General features: G+C 40.2%; 1 protein-coding gene across 3 annotated transcripts in view; it reads right to left on the bottom strand.

Moving 5' to 3' along the window:
• A1CF (APOBEC1 complementation factor) overlaps window positions 1-26,912 on the bottom strand; it is a 78,065-nt gene that overhangs the window by 32,525 nt on the left and 18,628 nt on the right. For 2 of the 3 annotated variants that reach the window (XM_045081441.1, XM_045081442.1), the window contains exons 2-4: window positions 20,293-20,436; window positions 3,017-3,151; window positions 1,119-1,249 (exon numbers count right to left, since the gene is read on the bottom strand). In XM_045081441.1, the coding sequence (XP_044937376.1) occupies window positions 1,119-1,249; window positions 3,017-3,151; window positions 20,293-20,391 (365 nt within the window). In that variant the 5' untranslated portion in view covers window positions 20,392-20,436. The remainder of the gene's footprint in view (window positions 1-1,118; window positions 1,250-3,016; window positions 3,152-20,292; window positions 20,437-26,912) is intronic. The other variant, XM_045081443.1, reaches the window with a different exon arrangement.

Below are 26,912 nucleotides of genomic sequence, written 5' to 3'. Positions count from 1 at the left end.
CCGGCCACCTGCACCACCAGCCACCGTGCCCCTGCCGTCAGCCCTTGTCTACTAGACTACTCTCCGCTGTGTCTTTCCCTCTGGCTTCCCTCTTTCCCTGCTACAGTCCATTCTTCACCAAATAGCCAGAGTTATGTTTCTAAAAGCATGAATCTAATGAAACATTTTCTCCTCCTTATTAGAAGAAGAGGCAATTTTTGAATCATGGCATATAAGGCTCTCAGAGGGCACTGCCTTCAGCTCTCCTGTTTCTACCTCATTGGCTTTGTCCTCTAACACCTCGAGCTTGTTCTCACTTGGGCGACTTTGCACATGCTGTTTTTATTCTCTAGAATAATCTTCCTCCAGATCAGGCTGTCACAGCCGACTCTTCTTTCAAGTCTCAGGTAAAATTGTACTTTCCTGGAGAGTATCTTCTTAAATACACCAAGTTAGGGTAGCTACCTCCTCAGAGGTGGTTTTATTTTTTCATACCTATTTTTTTTTTGAGTGTAGCTGATACACAATGTGTCCTTAGTTTCACAGTGATTTGACTTCTCTGTATGTCATCCTCTGCTCACCCCTGTATGACACTATTACAGTACCACTGACTACCTTCCATAGGCTGTGCCTTGCATCTCTGTGACTGAGTCATTCCAGAATCAGAAGGTCCAACCTCCTACTCCCCTTCACCCATCTTGCTCACCCTTGTGGTTACCCCCTCTGGACCATCAGGTTGTTTCCTATATTTATTGGTCTGGTTCTGCTTTTTGTTTATTTGCTTTTTTAGAGTCCTTGTATGATTTTCATACTCGTAAAAATATATCCATCTGCTTACTCTGAGGCTAGGAAAAGGCATCTTGATATTTGCAATAGTTTGAACAGTATCCATCAACATATTCATGATGGATGAATGAATGATGTTTGTTTCTTGGAGCGTTTCACAAACCTTAGTTTGACACCTTATATAATGTTGACATTAAATACATATTGTATCAAATTGGTTTTCACCAAGGAAAAGAAACCTTTTTTATTTTTGATCTGCCTGTGTATTTCATATACTATATTAGATAAGTTTGATGGAAGAAAGATACAGGTGCATTGTCTCTTCACTTTTAATCAGAAGAAGTATCTCTTACCTAATTTCGTAGTTGTTAAGTTGCTTGATTGCATCCTTGGCTTCCTGTTTATTGGAGAAAGTTACAAAGGCATACCCTCTATTGTTGCCATTAAAATCCATCATCATCCTCATTTCATAAATTTTACCAATCTACAAGAAAAAGAGAGAATCCATGTTTGTCCATTTGTACTTTCAAGTGGAAACACACACACACACACACACACACACACACAGAGTTTTCTGAAGCCTCATCTCTGCCATATTCGGCATTTGCATTCTATGTGGAGTGGTTTGAATATTTTCATACTGGGTTCAGATTTGTTATCTGATTCATGGGCAAAGTCAAGTTAAATAAAACATGTACAAGTGCATTTCAGCTTGACTTAACAGAGTAGGTTTTTGACAGAGCAAATGGCCTTTCATCACACAATTATCTGTGGATTTATCCACCATCCTTGGGACCAGAGGACACATCTGTCATCAGAAGCATGATTTCATGATAGATCTGTCCTTGTCCTCTACCTTGGCCTCTCGAATTTCCATAGTTTTATCTTTACTTGGTCATAATCTATCAGTGACCTGGGACTTTCACTTGGAACCTTGCTAACCGATTTCTTCTGTCTTTCTCCCACCATGACCTCAAGATGTTCAGGGAGGATGTGTTTCGGAGGATGATCTGGGGCTTTCTGTTGCTGTTTTCATCTGTAGGCTGAAGGTAGATGCTAGTTTTACATAATCAGCCCAAGATCAGAAGCTCACAGCAGGAGCCCACTCACTATCCTTCTGACTACAGGTCTTCTGTTTTCTTCCTGCTACCCCAGATGGTCTCCAGCAACCCAGGTTCAGTTATTTATTCTTGCTGGCCACTGTATAACCAGTGGCCCTAAGAGATAGCACAGGCACATGCAGGGAGAAGAGGTGTCATTAAATGTGTGCTTCTTGGTGGTTGGTTACCCACTGGCTCAGCCTCCCACACCGGCACCCTCCTCACCCCTCCCCATGGTATTCAGTGGTGGACACCTGTCTATCCAGGGCTCATCAGGAAAGAGTTCAAGCATGTTTCATCTGTTTCAGGTGTTTCTCGGTGCTCATTTTCAAGGTCAGGATATAAAATTCTTATAGGATCAAATCCTTATAATTTATGCACATGCCAAATGACATTGTTTGTATAAAATTAGGAGTGGTTCTGAATCAGAGGCTGAGTTATCCAGACACACAATTGATTTTGGCATTTACGGAAAGAAATAGCTAGACTCTAATTTTTCTAAATTTTCCAGGAATGTGGTAGTTGAAACACCACTTGGTAAAACCTTGAAAACAAATTGTAATTTTCTGTTCTCCCTGTACCTTTGGGTTTAGCTACAATATATGACTTGGCATTAAAACTGAGGAAATATGTTCCTTAATTATGTAATGACTTGGAGAGACCCCATTCTTAATCTTGCTGATGCATTAGGGCAGCCAAATGAAACCTGTAGAAGCAAATTTCATTCTGAACCATTACGTATAAGTACACAAAGAGCGTTGGCAAACCTACACATGCTCTTTGGATGTGAAATGGTGCACTTGGGAAAACCATATTCGAATGTCAAGTTGGAGCAATATCTTATTTTGGAGAGATCATTGTAGTAGTATTATAGAGTGATGGCTAACTTGTTGCAAACTCGGTGCACCTATGCAGATCAAGGATCAGAACTTGAAAATGAGCAGCAGCCCTAGTTCAAGCCATCAGGAATAGGAAGGTGACCTCAGGGCATTGACAATAAGGGGACAGCCACTAACAGGAAGGTTTTGAGTTTGTCCATGTTGAGGAATGTCAATCAGAAGAGAAGCCATCCCCGGCCAAGAATGAGCACTTTAACAAAGTGTATAGTATTTTTCCCTTGAGAGATAAGAAAACATGAAATTTGGACTCACTTTTTCACATAATGGTATAAGTTCATCCTCAAAAAGGTCTCGGGGAAGTTTTCCAATAAAAATTTCACAGCCTCTTTCTGGAGGTGCTGCATCCCAGCCCGGTGGAGGGCCGCCATATTTCCTCTGTCCATTTTCCTGCAAATCCCAGGTGGAATATATGAGGCAGAGAAGAAAACAATAAAACCTTTAAGTTCCTCAGTTATTTTCCAAATCAGGATAAGGAACTTATTTATCATTGACAAATTATAGTGAACTGGGCAGAGGATAAAATCAAGGTCTCCTTTATGTGAATTTATGTTTTATTTATTTTTTATTAACATATAATGTATTACTTCAGGGATACAGGTCTCTGAATCGTCAGGCTTACACACTTCATAGCACTCACCATAGCACATACCCTTCCCAAGGACTATCACCCTGCCATCCTATTCCATCCCACCCCTCCCCAATCCCCAGAAACCCTCAGTTTGTTTCCTGAGATTAAGAGTCTCTTAGGGTTTGTCTCCCTTCCCAGTCCCATCTTGTTTAGTTTTTTCCTTCCCTACCTCCCATGACCCCCCTCACCTGCCTCTCAAATTCATCATATCAGAGAGATCATATGATAATTGTTTTTCTCTAATTGACTTATTGCACTTAGCATAATACCCTCTAGTTCCATCCATGTCATTGCAAATGGCAAGATTTTGTGGGGCTTTTTAAATGACTACATACTATTCTATTGTATCCATATATACACCCTATCTTCTTTATCCATTCATCTGTTAATGGACATCTAGGTTCTTTCCATAGTTTGGCTATTGTGGACATTGCTGCTATAAACATTCGGGTGCACGTGCCCCTTCAGGTCACTACATTTGTATATTTGGGGTAAATACCCGGTAGTGTGAATGCTGCATTATAAAATAGCTCTATTTTCAACTTTTTGAGGAACCGCCATACTGTTTTCCAGAGGGGCCGCACCAGCTTGCATTCCCACCAACAGCATAGGAGGGTTCCCCTTTTTCCACAACCTTGCCAACATCTGTCCTTTCCTGACTTATTAATACCAAGCTCTGTGCTTCAGCACTGGCTTGTAATAAGTGTTGTGAGAACATGTAAAGTGCTGGACAAATTACTTATGATTTTTGTCATTCAGTCTCCACAATGTCTGATCATCAGAGGATCTGACTATACTTTGAATCCAGGGCTCTGCTATAACATGGAGTGTCTGTGGTATGGCAGTGAGGGCTCTGGAGCAGGGCTGCCTGACTCTCTGACTCACTAGCTATGGGGCTTTGGGCAAATGACTTATCTTCTTAGAACCTCAGTATTATCATACATAGAGTGAGGATAATAGTGACTTTTTGATTAAAGGATCTAATACATCAAATATGTCTGGCACTGTTCTAGGCATGAGATATATAGTCAACAGTTATTAATTCTCTCCTTGCCTTCTTGGATTTGGGCTGTCTGATGTGCCAAGCACGTCCATGATAGAAAGTCCTAAATAGAAACATTATGAAGATTAACATTTGAAGAAGTGGACTGGCTGATATTGGGGGTAGCTAGTGAGGGACTTAAATCTGTTTTCAAAGTTGACAATATGGCGAGGGGAGTTTACTGATGTTAGTTCTCTTTGTGGGAAGCAATACTGTTCTCCACCCAAATAGAATACCAACACTTGCTAACACCAACCAACCCTTGCTAACGCCAACCAACCCTTGGTAATATCAACCAACCCTTGGTAAAAACACTTGGCCTTTTATGGGGAAGAGTTTGGTTCTTTTCATTATTAGATATTAAAGACAGCAGTGCTATCTTTATTTTTTCTAGAGGTTAAAGACCTGAAAGCAACTTCAGGAGCTCCAAGTGGAGTATGGGTCAGATGCATTGCTGCTGATTGGCAATAGTGTGCTTTCTGGGTAAAGGTACACTTACTTCCCACGTAGGTATAGCCAGAGCTCTTGGTCATTAGACTTTACTCTGATTTTTGAAGAAAAGTGAATATAAGGGACCAAATACCAGCATTTATTGCTAACTTCTTCAAGTAATACTTTAAGGAGTTTTATACTATAAAATGGTACAAGTTGTTGGAAAAAACTATAATGCAGGAGGCAAAAAACATAGTTATGTATCAGATAAAGAGAAACATTCCTCAGTGTGTCACTCTGCCCATCTATTGAAGTAGTTTCTGTTAAATTTATATGCTTTTCCAAATATTTTCCTATGTGTGTTCTAAAAAGTCATATATCAGTTGTTTAAAGACATTGTTTATATGATAGTTTAAAATCTAAGGTAAAACACTCTAGTTTCACTGTTAAATCTTTATACAAACCAACTTGGGACTTTCTCAATTATTTTATAAGTATTAGCTCAAAGGTTTTTAGGTTATGGTATAAACTATGTCTCTGGTTGCAATCGCTTTTTTTATTCCTAATTTATATAATATTGTTTTAAATTTTTTTTAAAAAAGGTGTCAGATGGGTGTTCTACCTTGCCTTGATTATTTTTTGCCTCCAGCAATCGGGTGTTTATTTATTTCACTAATTATTTTAATATTTGCCTCAAGAGTTCTTGTATTTTTTTTTTTTGTCCCTTATATTGAAGAATCTTCTAGCAGAACTTCTGTAGCACTGAGAATTACTTCTAGAAAAAAAAATGCCTTAAGAATTCTAGAATGAATGAACTCTATCTCAACCAAGACTTTGCTGAAAAATATGAAGTTGACATTTTCAGAGATATATTAAAAGTTACTGATTTTCTAACAAAAACCTATATGACACTTGCTATAGGCTGGACACTGCTATTGTCAGAAGTTAAGGACTACTGCTGTCCCCATTTTACAGAAAACCCTGAAGTCCAGAGAGAGTAAGTACTTTGCTGAGGTCACATGGTTGGGAAGAGGCAAAGCCAGGATTTGACCTCAGGCCGTCTGGTTTTAGAGACCATCAGCTTAATCCCTACATTTTGCCTTGTTATATGGAAGTGTAATCGTTTATAACAGATTCATACCTTTACGTATTCACTTGTGAAAAAAATGATCATGCCAGTAAATGGCAAACACTCTGTCGCATTTAAAATCCTTTCCATTTTCCGATCATTTTATTACACAGATTTTGGAAGGACGGATTTGATAACTGTTGCTTATAAGGAGACATATTTCTATTGCCGGGCTAAAGTTCACTTTTTAAAAGTCCATTTGGTTGCTAATGATCCCTCTGAGGCCATTTTTGTATATATTAAATGTCTAGAGGTCTGTTCAGTGGATTATTAGGATGAACATAGTATAAATTTGGTAGTATATTTAATCTTTAGGTTGAAGAAACCAAACTTTCCTCCCCTAATACCAAAATAGCTATTCCAGAATTTCTGATTTGACAGGCTTTGTCTGATAGTTTGAAAATAGGCAACCAGCAGACTAGCCTTTAAAGTTTTTCTTTCTTGCTACAATTGCTAAAAATATCACCGGACTATTTTGTGCTCGTCACTGTGAATAGGAGGATTCATCTGCTTATGAGCCAAAATGATTGGGCAGGAAAGCTTATTAATTGTCTTTCTACGGTTTCCATAAACACTGGACAAAAATTCCCCAAGAATATTTTTTTGGGGGATCACAGAGTCTGGCTGGTTCAGAGACGTCACGAAGCTCATGCATGGGGGGATCGCCCTACGCACCAGCCGCTGGACTAGGCACGCACAAGGGGTGATCATCTGTGCTCATTTAAGACAGCGAGGGGCATTAGTCATGGGATTAGAATAGCTGTCCATTACTCAGAAAGGACAGTTGGGAGCTGGATTGCTGGTATTTTGGGCACTGTTTTTATAGTCGAGGAGTTTAAAATAGATAAAGCCCAGTTATAATGGCTCTTTCCCCTCCTGGCTGATATCCTCCTCGTGGGATGCATTCCCCCGGTAGCACAAATGTATTAATAGTTCCGAGAGAAAGAATATAGGTTTTTGCTTTTCATGAGGGAATGTTCATTAAATTCTGGGAACTTGTATTTTTCTAATCAAAGACTTGGAAACTATTGACTTTCTCGTAGCACATAAATAGAAACGTTCAACCATGTAAATTAAAAAGGGAAGACCTAATTCTAACTATAAATCCGTGGGTGTAATTCACATACTGGACACCAAGCCCACCTAGTAACTCAGTTTATATATCAAGAGTATTTGGATGTTCCTCTATCACAGATATTTTAAGCCTTTCATTACAGAATCATAGACTCTAAGAAATGATGTATACCATCTTCTTGACATGAATAAAACCACCCAAACTTCCATAAATGATTGTAAGCAATAAATCTTAGTTTGAGGCCAAATGGACTGAGTTCATTTTGGCCATCTGGCATCTGACCTTTTTATACGTTGGGGAATCTGAGCCAAATTGTGTTTCCCTACAGAGTTAAAAAAGGCCAGATATTTGCTCTTCCAGCTTCTTTTGCTGTTGGGATAGTAATGGTTACAATAAAGTAAAATGGAGTTCTGGTGCAGAAATCATAATGGTGCAAACTTCAGTGTTCAAGACCCCATGGTGCATTTTCTTTTCATTCCGGATTTGTGATGCGGATTCCTAAAACCTTACTTCGTCAAAACTTTGAAAACCTTCCTGAAGGCTTACTCTTTCACTTAATTCTCCAAATCAGAGTTTCTGTAAACAAACATTCTTTTAATAAACTCCTTTTATGCATAATGGAGGACAGTGGACTTCTGTTACATGTAAATAGCAAGAAAAACAAAAACAAAAAAGCCCTCAACAGTTATTCCTAATTGGATCACATACTGTGCTAAGGGCTTTTGACTCTATTAACTCATTTAATATCCTCAACAAACCTATGGGAGTGATGCTATTCATTTTATAGATGAGAAATCCAACACATAGACTGTGTTCAAAGTCACTCAAACTGTAAGTGATGAAGACAAAATTTGAACCCCAAGCTCATGCTTGTAATAATATTTTTCTTTGGATTTTATATTAGCGCAGTATGCTCATTTTACAAACAAGGAAACTGAGACCAGAGATATTATGTGACTTGCTTAAAGTCACATTGATTTAATTTATTGCACAAAACACCAGATTGAACACTCTGATTCTCAGTCTGGTGAATTCTGTGGCTTATATACTGTCCCAAGTCACAACAGCATTTTTCTCAGGCTCATGATCTTTATAATTCATTGTATTGTGCTCTGCCTACTTTTTAGTTTCACCAAACGTGGAGACCAGATGGTTTGTTTTCTCCTCTAAGTGAGCCCCTTTATAAAAAGAAGGGGATTCATTAATAAACCTTTATAGAGTCCATTTTTTTAAAGTTTCCTGAATAGTAATTTCCATTCCTTGAATGATTCTTTGGAAATCCTCTGTAATCCTCTTTTGTGGTTCTCTTTGGTCCTTTGTTTTTTCTTGCCAAGGGGAAGAAATTGTGTACGTTCCCTTACTAAACTGCTTTCAGATGTTCTCCTGCCCATTTTCCAACTGGCTATGTTTATATTTATTTCTGTTCCTATTAGTTCAGGTGCTGGACAACCCAATTGTGCTCAGTGGCATTTGTCACCTTCACAGGCATTGTAGTCACCAGGGCTATGCCCAGGACACTGGTCCTGTGACCAGACCCTTGGAGACTCTTCTTGGAGCTGGTATCAGTGTATCAAGAACAGATTTCAAGACTGTGTCTTTTGAAGTTTGTGACTTAATGCCATATTTCCCCAGTTATGGATTTGTGAGATTGAATAAAATTCTCCATTAGACATTATTTCTATTCTCACCTACAGACCACCTATACATCTCATATGTAGTAGAGTTCAACCCGAATCTCAGAGTACTTAAGTGAGAGGGACCATGAGGGTTCTCCTAGATGTGATTTTACCATTGGTCTGCTTATGAACTTTTGTGTTCCCTGATGCCAATAGACAGTGCTATGGGGAATACTCATCTTGTTAATTCTATGTAAAGATAACGATCCGTCTCTCATTTATTTGCCTTTATATCATAAGATCAGTGAGCTCAGCTTGGTGAAATCTCTTTTAGGCTGAGAAATTTTAGAAAGCAGAGTCTATTTAACTTATGTACTGTGGAACTTGACATTCCTCTTATTAGCTCTATTTTTTAGAGTCCTTAAAAAGCATATCCAATAGGCATATCAGGTATTATTTTTCTAAAAATAGAGGAACAATAATACTTATGATGTAAAGGCTGAATAAATAGGATGTTAAAATTTATAGAACTGTGAGACTACGTCTGGAAACTGAGAGGAGAAGCTAAATCATGAACGGAATAGGCAGATATAAATTTAACTTTATCCTCTTATAGCTTAGTGTTTCTGAAAGTACATTGTGTGTGATACTAGGTAGTTTAGAGGCCATTGGTTTATCTGAATAGATATGCATTTTATTGTACATTAGAAAACATGTAATTACCATATATAACCCATGGCTTTTCCGTTTATGTATGTGAGAAAAAGTTTACTTTTAAAATTAACTTGACTAGAAAGAGTTGATTTATTGAATTCTGAACAGTATTATTGGCACGTGTTTATGGCAGAAATCACAGTGAAAAATACACCCAGCTTTTAACATGGAGGCTTAAGTGGGTAGAAGAAGAATAAATTGGCTCTTAACAATTATTTGTTTCACTCTCCACCGAGCCCTTACATCTTATTTTTTTTTTAAAGTATGATATTTTTCTTCCACAAAAATGACTTTTAGGAAATTAGGAATCATATTTGTTTCACTTTGGAAAGCTAACTACTGAAGCCCTATTGTCCAGCAAAATATTCCTAATAACATCTCAGGTTGTTCACTTTTAGATGCAGAAATAATTTATGTTATCAAATGATGCATTTAAAATCTGGAATACTTGTCCTTTCACTTAAAGGATTATGTGTGGCAAACTTTTGGAATTCAGCATCTCAATATTTGAAGTGTTTGAAAGCAAACAGGCTTTTCAGCATAGCTTGTATTTTGTAAAGCTTTTTATAATACTAGTTTCTGGTCAGTTCATGGGAATTCTAAATTCAAGGATATCTTTACACACAATTCAAAATCAGGAAAAATTTTTGGAGTTTGTTTTTCCAAAAGAGGGAAAGTAAAATGCCAACTCGCTTCTAAGACCCTGTGTTCACATTCTGCGAGGAAATCGACTTAAGGAGGGACCGCACAGCAGCCATTGGAATGAGACCGGATTCGCTGTGCTCACGCTCACTTCCGGCTTCCGGCTTCCGGCTTCCGGCTTCCAGCTTCCGACTTGCGCATGTCTGTTGGCGACTGCTGTCGCCTGCGGAAGAGGCTCCCCGCCCAACCAAAAAATAACTGGGTGAAAGCTTTGGTGATTCCTTTATCCATCTGGGAGCTTTCACCTTGCAGAACGTGTAATTTATTCAAGAGGCCCCTCCAACTTTTTATTATACGTACAATCTGCCTTTTTGAATTGAGGAATACTATAATAGATGGAGATCTGTCCACATATAAAGACACCTGTCCTGGTGCAAGGAAGATCGTTGGTTTGGATGTTTGCCCTCCTATTCTACTGAGTTCAGCATGGCTCAAGAAGAATTTCATCTAAGGCCCTTGTTTTTGGGGGGCATGAGAGGAATTGTATACAGTAATTACTCTCCTTACTAAATCCCCCATGAATTTAATTTCTGATGAGGTGAGGGATATGGCAAGGCATGTATCCTTTCCTGAATGTAAATTCTTCATTATCAAGGGACAGGGCTGACCGGGTACTGGCAAAGATCTTGTGAGGGTGGTAGGATGCTGGTGTCCTTGACCCCACAGCTGAAGGTGGGAAAATGTTCAGACTGTTTTGTGAGTTAATCAAAAGGATCCTTAAAGGGAAGGTTGTAGGGGTTTAAAAAAAAATCAATGTGTCTCTTGTTGCTTGTCCTCTTGATGCCTAGTCTATTACTTTCTCTGCATTAATCAATTTTCATTGCAGTTTTTGCATTAATTTCCTTTTAAAAAAAACTCATATAAAAAATATAATCATTCTTGTAAGTGAAATATTAGGATCAAAGAGAGAAATCATGATCACATTCTAGCTGGGCTTGTTTTCTAAAACCTCTGAGCCCAAGTCCTGTTCTCTGTGTTTAAGAAGGTGTTTAGGGGAGGTGTTGAAGATGTACCTCCCACAACTAACTTTTCTTTCTTTCTTTTTTTTAATCTTTAAATATTTGCTTATTTATTTATTTGACACAGAGGAATCACAAATAGGCAGAAGTAGGCAGAGAGGTGGGCAGAGAGAGGAGGGGAAGCAGGCTCTCTGCCGAGCAGAGAGCCTGATGTGGGGCTTGATCCCAGGATACTGGGATCATGACTTGAGCCGAAGGCAGAGGCTTAACCTACTGAGCCACCCAGGGGCCCCACCACAACTAACTTTTCTTATCAGAAAGTTTGAAAAAGAATGCAAAGTACAGTTGATCCTTGAACAACATGGATTTGAACTGCACAGCCCCACTTATATGCCAGTTTTTTACAGGGCTGTAAATATATTTTTTCTTCCCTATGATTTTCTTAACATCTCTCTAGCTTTATTTTAAGAGGACAGTATATAATACAACATACTAAGTATGTGTTAATCAACTGTTAATGTTATCGGTAAGGCTTCCAGTCAACAGTAGCCTACTAGTGATTAAGTTGCTAGGGAGTCAAAAGTCAACAGGCAGAGTTCTGACTGTGTGTGTGGGAAGAGTACCCCAACTCCCACATTGTTCAGGGGTCAGCTGTAGAAAAATCCTTACTCTGAGATAGAGTCATTTAATGCTGTGTCAACACGCCATTCAACATTGTCTCTCCTCTCCACCCTGTGCCTCTGAAACAATGTGAAAAAGAGTCATAACTACTGACCTCATATGCAATTCATGACCGTACGGCATTGTGATCTCACTGTCCTTGGCCTTGCCTATGTTAGATAGCTATCTTTGAATCTCTTGATAAAGTTTTGGGTTCTGAAGATAACCATTTATTTTTGGTTCCCTGTTAAAAATAGTTATTTGGGTAATACTATTTATTTTGATCAGTAGTAGACAGGTAACAATTTAAGAAATGCCAAAGTTGCCCACAGGCAAAGTCCATAGTCCCAAAGAGCTGTCCCATGTTTCCGCCTATTTAAATCATGATACACTTAGTTTTAAATGGAAAACCCCACGTGCTTCTAGTTAAAGGGAAAACACTCTCAGGCTCAGTTTGCAAAGATTTTCAACCTTCAGTTGAAGATCTCCTATATAATCAATTCTCTATTACTCTATTTTAGGAGAAATTCATGGCTGTTTGAATATAGCTTTAGGGCTCCATTTCCATTTCTTGGGATCCTGAAGTTCCCATCACCTGTCAGGCATGCAGCTATACGTTTTGCACAAAAAGATTCACAGAGCTTCCTTCCTTTGGAGTCTTCCACTCTGTGCTTTGGCATTTCTGGCTAGTGAAAGCAAAGGCTTCTTGGGAGTTTTTAAAGCTGGTCTGTGGGTGGCTGGGGTGATAAGCTTAGGGAAACACATGTCTGTGATGATCTACAGGCCCCATCCTGTTCTCATGCTCAGTCTACCTATTTAAAGAATTAGTATTAACACACTTGGTGAATGACTTAAGTCGTTGGATAGCAGGGACATGAACAGGTGGTACGAGGCAATGGAAGAAAAAGTAGGACCCAGGAGCTATCTTTTACCATGAAGTCAAATTCCTATTTTTGTCCCTAGGATTTTTGTGTGGCGATTGGAAAAGAATGTCCGTGCCACAGTGTTCTTCCATCTGCTTCTCCCTGTGCTCCCTGTGCTCATCCATCACCAGACGGAACTGGTTGTAAATACAGGAATCCTAAGTGGCTTATTTTCATTGCATTATTCATAAGAAAAACAGTGCAACTTAAGCAGTACCCAAGTGAAATTAGTGGAGGACATTCTACAAAACCAGAGAGAGGAACGGGGTTAATTTGGGGCACCCTGAGAAAGATGGTATCCTAATCCCCTATATGCTAATCTAGCACCAGCCTTTCTGCCTCCTGACTTGTACATATTTGTTGAGGAGATGAGCACATGGGAATTAAAATACATGGTTGTATTGGAATTCCACATAAGAGAATGGGCGCAGCAAGCCAAGTTTGAGGGGTGGGAATGAAGCCGCATTTTGTTTGTAGGCTGGGGGACCTGTTCCCAGGAACCCAGTCATGGCTGATTAATAGGGATAGGGAAGGGCTTGTCTGACCCAATCTTACTGGGTCTTTGGAATTAAGGCACACTAACGTCTTTGCTGTTCAAGTGCTATGGGAACGGATGCTCCTATGTCTCCAGCTCCTTCCAAGGTTCTTTTTTTGTGTTCACCCTCCAAGTTCCAGCTGTAGTGTCCCCTGGCTTGAAGAGTTCCCTGTTCTGCTCTGTCACACTGCCCAGTTTATGATATTCATGGCACTTACCATGATCGGTAATTTTTTTGGTTTCTTTACTTGATTATTTTCTGCCTCCCCTTGAAGATAACTTAACCTTCATGAAGGCAGGAACCCTAGCCCTCTTTGTGGAGTTAACAAATGAATGGATGAGTGAATTAGGCTCCGGTGGGAGCAGGCAGGAGGTAGTAAGACCAAGAGGGTGTGCCTGCTCCTATTAAGCGAGTTTAAACACTCATTTATGCAATGCGGAATTTTCTTTAAAACCTGTGAATTCGCTTCTCAAAGTATTAGAATAAACATTAGAGTTGAAGTCAGCAAATTTTTCTGGAAAGGGTCAGGTAGTTAATATTTTTGGCTTTTTAAAAAACAACTCTTGAAAAATCTAGAAATCTAAAAAATCTAAAAAATGACAAAAACAGGCGGTAGCCAAAGTTGAGTCTCAGCTGGCTGACCTCTGGCTCCTGTGTTTGCTGAATTGTGGAAGGCTGGGGTTTGTTTTCTGACTGCAAAATGAAAAGGTTAGACAATAATAATATTAAGCAAATTTCAAACACTACAAAGATTTGATAGACCAGCCTAATGAATCCAGAGAACTATACTACACCTTTAATAGTGAGGTTTTCTCCATGAAAATTTCCCAATTTGTTGATCGCTGACTGAGTGCTGCCTAGAACATTTTTTCACTTCATGAGAATTTTTTTTCCCTTATCATAAAAATAGTCCATACTCATTATAGAAAGTTTGGGAAAAAAGAGCATCAAGCAAGAAAAACTTAACTCTAATCAGAGATTACATTTTATTATTTTCCCAGTATTTGTACTGTGCGTAAAGAATTTCTCAGAACATTTTTTAGAAGCTGTATACAGCTCTGCATTCTCATTTTTAGGCCAACATTCATGCTTGGACATTGCTCCATGTCTTTCTTTGAAATCCTACTTCCTGACTACATAATTGGGAAATAGAAAGGTGACCATATTTTTTGTGGCCAGTGATTTTTTTATTGAACGTTTAGGATATATCTGTTTTTGACATTATAAATTCCACTGTGATGAACATCCTTATGTCTAAGTATTTGTCCCCACTCATTAGGTGAGGGAATGGTCTGTTTTATGGCTCCATACAGAAGGGGGGCACCCACAGCTGTATTGCTCACTCACTGGGTCTTATGTTACCATTTTTAATTTTGGATAAACTCAATTTCATTGCAACTACTTTATATGCATTTTAGGACAGATGCTGCATCTTCTACTTCTATAATCCCAAGGCCTCCTACTAACACACTGTGTTCAATAAGATGGATTACAGAAATAAAACAGAAAAACAAAAAATCCTTTATGCATACTAAAGACAATCACTGGATTAAGAAAGCAATGGGACTGTCATACTTCATAAAAGTGTGTGTCGTAATGATTTTTAGAAAATAGATTATCCGGGTAATCGGACAACAGTGTTAATACATATTTTGAACTATTTAAAAATAATACTTAAGTATGAAAAATACATGATAAATACAATTATTTTAAAATAATACATGAAGAAGTATCCTACTTTTAAAAATATTTGGACTACTCTAGGGTGATATTTATTAAATATACCTTTAGTTTTAGTTTTACTAAAATTAAAATTCATGTAAACTAATCACATGTTGGGTGGGAAGTTTGTGGACAATGCTCATCTATGAAAATGGATTTTTCTGGCATAAAGGAGAAAATTCCAGATGGAAGGATCATCATAGGTCAGAGTTCATGACCCATAACATTAAAGCGTTCTTGAAGAAAGGATCAACATGATCTGATTTTTTCTCAAGTATATTTTCACTCTCAAAAATAGGGTTGCCGGGGGGACTTGTTTCAGAAATTATGGACTGGGGAGGGTTGTGATTTGGTGAGTGTGTAAACCTGAACAGACCTGTACCCTGGGGATAAAAATGAACAAAATTAAAAAAAAATACCCCTAAAAAATATATATACTTGTTTCAGAAAATCTGGCAAGTTCAGTTAAGAATGAAAGAGTAGGGGAACAAAATCACCACCCCTAATGCCATTGTCTGGAGACAAAGACTGTTGACAGAGCAACAACATTGCAGCATAATTCCTTCCAAAATATTTCTGTGTGGCGTTAGCCGAAGAGTGAAGTTGAAGGTCTAACTTGTCAATGTTACACAATTTTTATCAAAATTTATTGAATGTCCACTAAATGCAGGATATGGCATTAACGTCCCTTTATTTTCTCCAAGGTACTTTGATGAAATTTCCAGCTATCAATATCCAAAGATATACATTGTGATCTCTCTCTCCTTTTTTTTTTTTTTTTTTTTTTTTACAATAATTCAAATGCTCACAGGCACAAAGTATTGCATCAGTTGGGATATAAAAGACTGGCTCACGTTATTAAGTAACCTGCAAAATTCTATTTTTGACGGCTCTATTTGTCCTGCTGGTGATAAGAGAGCACAAGTGAGTCACCCTCTGGTTTTTGAATTCTCCTTTTGCGAGTGTTCAGTGTTCAATCTCAGAGGCTGTGAAGACACGACAAAATAAATTCCCCAACACCTAAGTTAGCAAATACCCTCATGTTTAAAATGATCTTTTTATGGGTATGCTCCCAGAATTGTACTAAGCTATTGCTTTATCTTATTTTTTTGTACAGAGATTTTTAAAAAAAGGAAACCTGATGTTGCCCTCTTTGCAAAGACTAAAGTATGGAAAGGCTGAAAGGTCTCCCCTAAGTCCCAAAGCGCTGAGGCTGTACCTTCAACATGCTGCTCTCCTTTTCCAGCCAGTTAATCTGGGCTGTGGACCAGTGACTGGACTGGGCAGATCCCAGGATGGCAACATCATGACTAGTAGAATAGGGGCAGGACCTAGCCAGTATTCTGGAAATTACAACCCAGAGTGCTTAAGGGACGTGTTGAAGATTATACAACTTGTGGCAAGGAACAAGTTAAACCACAGGTCTCCCATTTAAAAAGTCTTGGGTGACTTCCTATACTTTGCAGCCAAAATCAGGAGGGATTTTCCAATTCATTCAAAATGATTGAACCGAGTGCTGTATGTATGTAGACCTTGACTAGAGGGTTTAGGTCCGGATAACGAGGTTTTAGCATTCTAGGTTTTACATTATGGAAGAATTTCTTTTCTTTTCTTTTCTTTCTTTCTTTCTTTTTTTTTTTTTTTTTTTTTAAAGATTTTGTTTATTTATTTGACAGAGATCACAGGTAGGCAGAGGCAGGCAGAGAGGCAGGGAGGAAGCAGGCTCTCTGCTGAGCAGAGAGCCCAATGTGGGGCTCGATCCCAGGACCCTGAGATCATGACCTGAGTTGAAGGAAGGCAGAGTCTTTAACCCACTGAGCCACCCAGGGGCCCCCATTATGGAAGAATTTTTGACCCAATCAGTCACTCTGTTAGCAAATAAATAGTACTACTGAAAGTGAATCCCATTATAAAGTTTAGGCTCAACAAAATAGTTTTTGCATGCCCTGTCATGCTAGAGCCTAAAATTGCAATCAGAAAGATAATATTGTAACTTCTCTTAGTTCTGTAAATCTTGCCAGAAATTCTGGCCAGTAGCAGTGGAATTATAGCCTATAAATCATGAGCAAGGTACCTAGCCTCCTAGTGCCTTGTTTTTCTTATCTGGAAGCTGGAGATGATCATAGTGTTGTTGTAAGGATACAGCGAATGAATTTATACAAAGCAGCTAGAATAGAAGTGCCTACTAAATGTCTGTTGTTATTTAATTGCTATTAATGTGGTTCCATTATTGACCTTTTCTGAATGTAATTGAAAAAATAAATTCAAAGTAATATGCAGATCGGCCATATGTTTTTAGGGTGATTTGATTGGGAAGCATTTTTTTTTTTCATTTCATTTTATTTATTTATTTTTTCAGTGTTCCAAAGCTCATTGTTTATGCACTACACCCAGTGCTCCATGCAATCCGTGCCTCCTTAATACCCACCACTAGGATCACCCAACCCCCTCCCCACCTCCTCTCCAAAACCCTCAGTTTGTCTCTCATAGTCCACAGTCTCTCATGGTTTGTCTCCTCCTCCGATTTCCCCCAACTCACTTCTCATTATAAAAGGAAAAGAGCCCTATTGGTCTCCCTCTGTCTATATTGCAAATGATCTTACATCCTTGCATTTGGTTGGTAAAACGATCTCCTTCTCTATTTGAGCCTTTAAAAAATATACGACCTGTAAACTTTTCACACAGCTGTAATAAGACGTTACAATTTTCTGTCCAGAATTTTTTTTTTTTTTTTTTTTTAGGGTAGAATAGTCTTTTTTTTTTTTTTTAATTTTTTATTTTTTATAAACATATATTTTTATCCCCAGGGGTACAGGTCTGTGAATCACCAGGTTTACACACTTCGCAGCACTCACCAAATCGTGGGTAGAAGAATAAATGAAACAAGATGGGATCGGGAGGGAGACAAACCATAAGTGACTCTTAATCTCACAAAACAAACTGAGGGTTGCCGGGGGGAGGGGGTTTGGGAGAAGGGGGTGGGATTCTGTCCAGAATTTTTTAAAGTGGTTACTTCATGACCGAATGCTATTTAATTGGCAACAGGATTTTAAGATGGATGGGACTCTCTTTGGCCTCTGGCTTGGATATGGAACCAAGTTATTGGACCACCAAGCAGGAGGAAGAGGTAGGAAGAAATTGCTATAATTGTTTACATTCTTGATGCAACACCTCCTCACTGTTCCCCGCTCCCCATCCCTGGGTTTAGGAAAGCAGTGGTGGAGTCTGGGAGGGGTTTGTGGAGCTATTTGGACACCCCTGCTGGTGAGTTGTGGATTCTGATTTCCCCAATGTGAGAGGAATTGGTAGGTGCATCTCAATGAACTGTGGCAGGGGCAATAAGGAAACCACTCAGAGCACCCCCTGTTTTGGGGAGCATACTAGGCTGGTAGGTCTAACTCACTCCTGAAATCCCTGATGGTGAAAGCAGTGGGTTCTCCTGCTTTGATGTTGACGAGAATGAGAGGTGGTTGCTTTGTGGAAACCGTACCTCCAGGTTTTGCTGGTCGGAGAACGTGTGAGTGCTTTCCGGGGGCTAGAGTTTGGCCACATGTAGGCCCCATGGAGAGGGGTTATCTTCCCTTCTCCCTAGGAGCTCTGCTTAGAGTGTCAAAAAGAGCTCTGCAGAAGGAGTCAGAGGCCCAGGAAAGTGGCCAGCCAGAGGAGGGTGAAGCAGGGGAGAGATGCCTAACAGTGGAATTAAGGAAGTCTATGATGATCTTACTTGCCTGCCTCGAGACCCAGAGAGCCCAGGGCTGGCTATAAGTCAAGCCCACGCTGCCCCCCACTCTTTGCTTTGATCCCTTCCTTCTGTCTCAGCTGAGTCCGAACGCATAGTTAGCAGACTGGAATGGGAAATTATGCTTCCGAACGCATAAAGGAAGAAAATAGAAATCACCCTCTACTTTGACATACATGGGAAAGGAAATAGCTATAATTTGAAGTTTTTATTATACTGCAGTGGACATACTACTATTTAGTGGAAGATTTTTTTTTTTTTTTTAATTACCTGAGAGTTACCAGAAAAGTCATGAGACATGCCCTGAATTTCATCTGGGGAAAAGGAAGAACTAGTGCTTTGAATAAAACTGAACAGACAATTTACATGTTTTGTGGTTAATTCTCATAAAGTTCTGATTATTGAATGTAATGATTATATATTCATAGTTTGCTTAATGATTTTCTTTTATCCATTTAGGTGTGTGATATTGAGGTGTTAAAAATAATGCCATGCCAGGCAGGTTTATATATATTCCTATCATTATATATATATATTCCTATCATTATATTTTTCAGAAAGCAAACATCCTTATGTATAAATATTAATTGCTTTTCAAAAGGGTTTAAATGCTTCTACTACCACCATCTTTGTATAAGTGTTTCAGATACAAAGAAGGTTAAAAGAAAAATAAAATTAAGTATTGTTGGTATCTAACATAACTAAATGAAGTACACTTTGTAACAATCTGACAAAGGATTATGTAATAATCCTTTGGATTATTATAGGAGCATGTTGCATGTTTTATTGTTATCCAAATGAAACTTGTATTTGTAACAGCACATGGGTTTGATTAAGTTCAAAAGGTATGTGGGTGAAAGATTACAGCTGGGAATGAAAAGTGTAGTGTGTGTAAAAACTGTAGCAAGTGTAAAAAGTAGTGAGATTCCACTTTGTCTTATGGTAAAAAGGGCAACATTATTTCTTCAAGTAAGATATGCTAAATATTAGCTTTCTTTTCAGTGTGTCCTAACCTCTCTAAAGGAGGTTTTTTTAATAGAAACAGCAATAATCTATATAGATAATTCTTAACCAACATCTAGGAATAGTCAGTTGTAGAACTTTTTCCTTTTTAAAAATGCTGGACATGGAGAGAAACTATTACAGATCCTAAAGCTGCCTGGGGAGGTGTTCTGAGAAAGCTTCATGGAATAGCTCCGGTGACCAACGGTCAGTCCTGGGGTGCCCCTAGAAGTCTAGAAGTAGGGAGTCTCTCGGGAAACTAAGGTTAGTTCCAGGATAGCTTGTTCTCTGCTGATTCTTGCAACACTAGCGTGGTTCCACTTCATAGAATACCTTGGGTAGTAAATTCCAATTGGCTTTTCATGTACCCAAGTGTTCTTTTAAAGCTACGATAGTCCCAGTGACTATGAATGCCGATTCTGCTTCCAAAGGACCAGCTAAGATGAAGCTGAGAGCCAGAGTGGAAAGAAAGTCATCAGCAGGGTCACCCGCAAACACTGAAATGATGTAACTTCATCCCCCCGGGAACGAACATCCGTCCAGAGTTACACAGCTGACCATTCACATTTTGCATCTTAGGACCACGAATATTCCCACCATTCAGAGAACTCAGTGCTGGATCTCAGCAGAGGTTGCAAGAAGTTCCTACCTGGACCAAGCTATATCCTGTGCGCTGGACCAGGGCGCGGAGGGCTGCTTCCTTCTGGGTGCCGCTCAATCCGTCCCCGGATTTGTGATTTGATTCCATTGAGAGTGATTATCAGCAAAAAATCAGGTTAATTAGGGTTGCTCACTGAAACCAAATTTAAGATAAATTAAGTAAATTACTGTTGCCAAACTTGTCCTTCTCACAAAGGACATCTTTAGGAAACATCCTCTGTAAATAATTCACTAAGTTAGCGTTAATGAACAGCCACACACAAACCCGGCTTGTGAAATGTCTCATTAAAAAAGCGTTTTTAAAAAAACGTTCAATTTTAGTTGGAATTTGTAACACAAACGAGTAATCCCCCCTTCTCCAATTAGAAGGCAGATCAGTAAATAGCAATTCAATTATTTCGGAATGTCACCAAATGCTCAAAAACAAATTAGCTCCTATCGATTAAAAATAGGCAAAACGGTCCTTGCAGATGTGGGAAGAGAACAGGGTGATTAAATCAAATCACTAGGATAAAGTATTATCCTATTGATATACTAGTATATCCTAGTATAAACTAGGATATAGTATTAAAATCCTGAGAGATTGAGCTTTCTCTCTCTACTCAGTGTGGTACCTAAAACCTTTATCTACTTATTCACCAAAGATAAGTTTCTAGAACAGAGTGTGCTCTGTTGCATCTATAAGAATCATCATGCAAATTAGTCTCTGTAATAAAGGGGTCCTATGGGTTTTTTTTTTAAAGATTTTATTTATTAATTTGACAGAGAGAAATCACAAGTAGACGGAGAGGCAGCCAGAGAGAGAGAGGGAAGCAGGCTCTCTGCTGAGCAGAGAGCCCGATGCGGGACTCGATCCCAGGACTCTGAGATCATGACCTGAGCCGAAGGCAGCGGCTTAACCCACTGAGCCACCCAGGCGCCCTCCTATGGGTTTTAATAAAACAAGAAAAATAGATTTTTTTAGTGGTGCTAGAAGGGGCCGACTGACGCTTGGATCATCTGTCACTTAGACCACTCAGGAAAGGACAGGATGCCCTTTGCAAAAAAAATATAAGGAATTCTACAAGTTTACACATCTCCATGCTTATGTAGATATAAAGATGCAATTTCAGCATTTTCTCTTCTGTACCTTTTATTTGGGAACATGATTTGAACCCCATTGCAAATGGGATAATTGTTCCTACCTAGAGGCTCATGGGACGAGGGTGTGGTCATCCTGAGTGGTCCAGGCTGTGGTGGCGGGAGGCTCTGGGGGCTCCCATGCCCAGAGGGGCTTACACTGACCTCACTTAGTGTCAGGGCTCAGGAAGGTTCTGTGCTGGCCTTCCACTCTGCCCACTGTGCTCTGCCAGCCAAGACTAAAGAAGAGTGTTTCACAGTGATCTGAATCACATGCAGATTGAATGCCTTTCAACATAAGCCCTTTTAAGACTTTTCTGTGTTATGTCTTGAGCTTTCCTATGCTACTTCTGGTGGTCATTTAAAGATTCAGAACGAATGGGCCATTAATAGTGTAGGAAACGTGTAAAAAAGTGAAAAGTGAAGCTGGGGTGATCATGTCAGTAAGAGATTCAAAGTCTTCTATTAAGGTAATAACTAATAAACAAATGCATAGGCAAGCAGCATCTAGCATTGTCTAGAAAGTAAATACTTCCAATAAAATACAGAGGACAAGAGAAAAATGAGATTTTAGAGGGACAACTCCTCAGATGTTACCGGGACAGAATGATTTCATGCCTCACACGTAAGAATGGCCATTCTTGCCCTTGATTGTTCTAGTAATTCTTGCCTGCTTCCAGCCCTGGCCAGCTCCACTTTGACTCATTCATTCTCTCAAGTGGTTCTAAGTCCGTGCCAGCTGGCCCCTTTTTGCCCTCTGCCTTGTTTTAAGGCACTGTGCGTTAGGGAATGTCTATTAAGTTAAAGTACCAGTTTCTGTTGCTGTCCTTTGCAAAAGGCAATGAGCAAGCTTGTTTCCTTCCTTCCTTCCTTCCTTTCTTTCTTCCTAACTTTGTATCTTGGCCAAGACAAATTTGAAACCATTTTTCAGATAGTGGTGATTGGATAGACCTCTAACATCTAAGTGGGGGCTTGTAGCTTCCCTGACAACTTTATAGTGTAAACCATCTTCCTAGGGATGCTACAGGGTAGGGAGGCGAAGGAAACCTGTGTTCAGCTTATAAGGCTAACTGGCTGCTGACTACAGTTCTAGAAATCTCTATGAGACCATATAAATTCTCTTAAAAAAATAAAACTACAAAAGGCATTTGGAGGATTTCCAAAGAAAACGAGCCTTTAGGACAAAACATAACTCTTGCACTTTCTCCAAATGTTGCTAAAATTGTCTTTTCATCAGGACACTCTCAACACCACCACCACCACCACCCCTGTCCCCTACCCGGTGTCCCTTTGTGGATTTAATCTGCAGAAGCAGGGAGGCCACCTGTGAACTGGGATCTGGTGAGCTTAGTCATTTTGGTAATCAAGTGTCTCCCAGATGTTTGGAGGCAAAGTCTCTTGGTTTTTTGGCCAACTTGTAGTTTTACTCTTTGCTGAGCTTCATCTTTTCCATCAAAACCTAACAGTTCATGGTGAAATGACAAGTTTTATGCAAGACCTACCTTTAGTTTTGGTTAATGATTAGTACAGGGACCTGAAGACACTTTGACATCAGAAAGGGCTTTTGATCACAGAAACTCACTCTGACATTGCTGAGAAAACTCTCAACAACATCTTGACATAGTGTCAAGTCATCAGAAGTCAGGGAATAGAAATAAAATTCAGAATTTGCTACAAGAAACACCTCATCTTCTATGGTTAGTTCTCAAAAACAATCCCCTTTCCCAACATTGATCTGAGGGATGAACTTGGATCCTAGATAAATATTTTTTTTTTTTTAAGCAAGTCAAGCTTCTGTTAAATTTGGTCCATTTAGAAGAAGGATTGTGCAATACATTTTCTAATATCCCCAAATTGTTCAGATCCAAGACCACTGCCTTTTGAAAGAGTCGTTCTCAATGTAATTTATGGAGGCAGTAGGATTCAAAACCAATACAAAGTAGGCGTTAGGAACATTGGCATCGAAGGAGAGCACTCATGAGTAGTAAGTATTCGAATATACTTCTCAATAAGTATCACTTATTCATTAAAATATTTGCTGAGTACCTACTGTCACTGAAGAATTTTTTGAGATACTAGGAAAATAGCAGAGAACAAAACAAACCCCTCTCCCCAAAATCTCACAGAGTTTTCTAGTGGGTGAGAGAGACTGTAAACAAGTAAAATGTGCAGGTGCTAAAGATAGTTCCTGAGGAGAAGAAAAATGAAGAGAAAAAGAATATGAAGTGTGTGTGTGAGAGGAGGGAGTGAAATGTTAGATGGTGTGATCCCGGGGGTGGGGTGGATTTGGGAGGAGACCCGGTGAGGTGAGGCATGTGTCTGGGGGAGACCGTTCTGGGCAGAGAGCCTGCCAGCCTGAGGGCCCTGAGGTGGGAGCTCCTTGATGGAGCCAGCCTGTGTGGAGGGCACGGAGCTGAGTGAACGAGGTCAGAAGTGGGAGTTAGCAGAGAGATAATGGCAGCCCAGGCCATAAAGGATCTTGCAGGTCAAGGTGAGGACTTTGGTTTTTGCTCTGAGATGGGAAGCCAGGGGATCAACGAGATGCTTAGCAGGATCTGTCTACCACTGAAGAGAGTCGAGAAGGGCTGGGATGGAGGGGAGGGATGCCGACACTCTAGTTCTGTTTTCGTGCAAGAATTGGCTACTTTGTTCATTAGGGTATTTTTGGCATGAATTCTGATTTGAAAAAAATACTGTGTGAAAACACCCCTTGTCTTGATTCCTGAGTTTTTTTTGTGCCCTTACATGTTGTGTTGGAGTCAGGGCCCTGCTCAGCTTTGACCTCACTCTGGTCAGCAGAAAGCTCACAGGGCTAAGTGGGGAGCCAGTCAGAAACCAGCGCACCTTCTGGGCAAGAGGGAGCAGTGGTGGACCAGGAATGGTGAAGAGCAGATATCTTGGATCTACTTTCCAGATGCATGGGATGCATCTGGAAATGAGGGAAAAAATAAGGAGTCAGGGATGACATCCAGTTTTCTAGTCTGTGCAGCTAGAAGAATAGACCTATTAGCTCAGATGGGGAAGAGCAGATTTGGGGAGGATCAGGAGCTCTGCTGTCGGCTTTGCTGATTTTAAGATGCCCAGCAGGTAGCCACATGAGCCCAGAGAGGCTGAGCCAACAGTTGGTTCCAGGAGCTGGAATTTCCTGGGAGAGTTCCAAGCAGGAGATACTAGTTGGGAAGCTATTGGCCTAGAGGTGACATTGAAGCTGTGGAATCAGGTGAGATCATCTACGAGTAAAAGGTAGAGAGTAGGTCCAAGGACGGATCTCTGGGTCGCTCCAGCTCTTGGAAGTCAGGGAGACAAGGAAGAAGCCATAGCTGAGAATGAACTGGAACAGTCGAAAAGTTCAAGAACAGCCAGGAGCAGGAGGTGGATGGAAAGCCAAGTGAAGAAAGGATTGTTGAGAACAAAGGAGTGATGTGAAGTACATGCTCTGTCATGTCAAGTAAGTAAGATGAAGCCTGAATCGGGGTGTAGACATCTGGATTCAAATTCTCATTCCGCCTCTTACTTTGTGCCTGGAAAGTTCCTTAACCTCATGGTGTCCATGCATTCTCAACTCAGGAAGCAGTAATATTTCTCTCAGGGTTGTTGTATTACGTGAATAAATATGTTGAAAGAGCATTGAGAGAGTTCCTGGCGCCTAGCGAGGTTAGTGTTAAATGCAGATATTTGTGATTTAGAAAAAGGGGGGAAGGGAGAGACAGGACAGTGACTAAGCACCCCAACTTCTCAGGTTCTGCAGTAAGTAGGACATCCCACAGTTTTGTGCAAAGGCGCTGTTACCCGGATGAGAACGGCTGTGCAAAGAGATGGGCAGTGAATGGAAGTCACTGGAGAAAGTTACTGCTGGCATCAGCGCTACAGGAAAGAACTGGGGTCCCTGATCAGTTTGCTCACGTGTGAATGGGGCTCACAGGCAGTGCTGCTGGGGGGGGGGGTTGCGGGGCTTCGTTGATATCTTTTAGTAACTTGCTGTTACCGCCAGTAACTCCAGCTGGAGGAGAGAAGAAGGCACAGAGCGGGGGCTGCAAAGCAACTTGGGGGAAAGCCTCCTCCCTTACCGTTGGATGAGGCAGGACCCGACACAGGTCCCGTCCCTTCTCCCTCCTCCTTGCATTCAGTCTGGAACAGGGTGAGGGAGGGAATCCTAATCCAGAGATCTGGAGGACTCGCCTGGCTCTGCCAACTCTCGCTCCTTGGCCATCGGTGTGTCCCGGTCCTGTGTGTGTTTTCGTAGCAAAGGGACGCTTGGTTCGATTGGACACTCCGAAGCCAACCTGCTGTCTAGAGATGGTCCCCTCCCCTGCTCCTCTGCCTCCAGTATTCTGGTGGAGACTCAGAGTCTCCATTTCCTTACCTATGAAGTGTGAGGATAACAACAATTCCTACTTCACAGGGTTGTTTTAAGGACGAACTATGAGTAGATTAAAAATACTTAAAGTGGTTCCTAGCATTTAATAACTGCCCGGCGAGGGTTACCTATTATAGTGTTTTTAATTCTTATTATAATTAATCTCTAATTCCAAGGGGTAAAATTTCAAAATCACTTTCTGGGAAGATAAAATCTCACACGTTTAGCCCCATACATCGTCCCTCCAGGACTAGATTCCCTTCCAGCCATCCCATTCCCTTCCCTGCCGCTGGGGGCTCCCATGCTGCCTTGTATTTTTGGCTCTCTGCTTGGAATGTCCCACATCCAACCTTCATGACACTGGCCATGTTATCCTTCCAGACTGGATGGAAAGGTCTGCTCTGGGAGCCTTCCTTCCATACCCTCTCAGCGTCATGTTGGAGCCACAGCCTTGATACACTCAACTGAGTCTGCACATCCTTGTTCCATTGCATAGATACTGTAATGATCTGATTGCATGGCTGGCTTTCTTGCTACACCGTGACCTCTCTCAGTGTGGGGACTGTGCCGTACTCCTCTTTCCTGGCCCAGAATGCTTAGCCTGGCATTATGCTAAATGCTCAGTAAATAACTTGGAGAACAAACGAAAGACCTTGGACTGGCATTTTATAAATGACAGTAACTTACACTTGTTCTGAAGTCAATCTCCTACTGTTTATTCTTTTTGTTCCAATCACTTCTAGAAAGTTCTGTCCTGGAGTAGTAAGTCTACCTTTTGTGCAAGATGGATGTCAGGGATTTTCACTGTGTTTATATGTGTGTTCTTGTCTTTGGGAGAGAGAAAAAGGAGTAAAATCAAGCGTGCGAAGTGACTGAAAAGGAGAATTGACATTTGAATTTACTTTTCTTCTTTTAGGTGCCTTTCTGGTTTTCTATTTGCAACATTGGAGCCTACTTGATCCAGAAGTGAAGGGTCTAGAAGTTAGTGAGGGTTCAATATTTCTGCCTTCCTGAAAGTCACAGGTGGATTGGAATGAACATCTCACCTCGGTTGAGACTTTTCAGTAGATATTTCCAGAGTTCACTATTGGGCAAGGTCAGAGTTGCTGTTCCTGACCCTTGACCCTGGTGGC

The sequence above is a fragment of the Mustela putorius genome, unplaced genomic scaffold (assembly GCF_011764305.1).
Source record: "Mustela putorius furo isolate JIRA1106 unplaced genomic scaffold, ASM1176430v1.1 tig00000577_pilon_pilon_pilon, whole genome shotgun sequence".
Classification (NCBI taxonomy): domain Eukaryota; kingdom Metazoa; phylum Chordata; class Mammalia; order Carnivora; family Mustelidae; genus Mustela; species Mustela putorius.
Note: the sequence above shows the minus strand (reverse complement) of the source record. Positions and strands in the feature narration are given on the sequence as shown.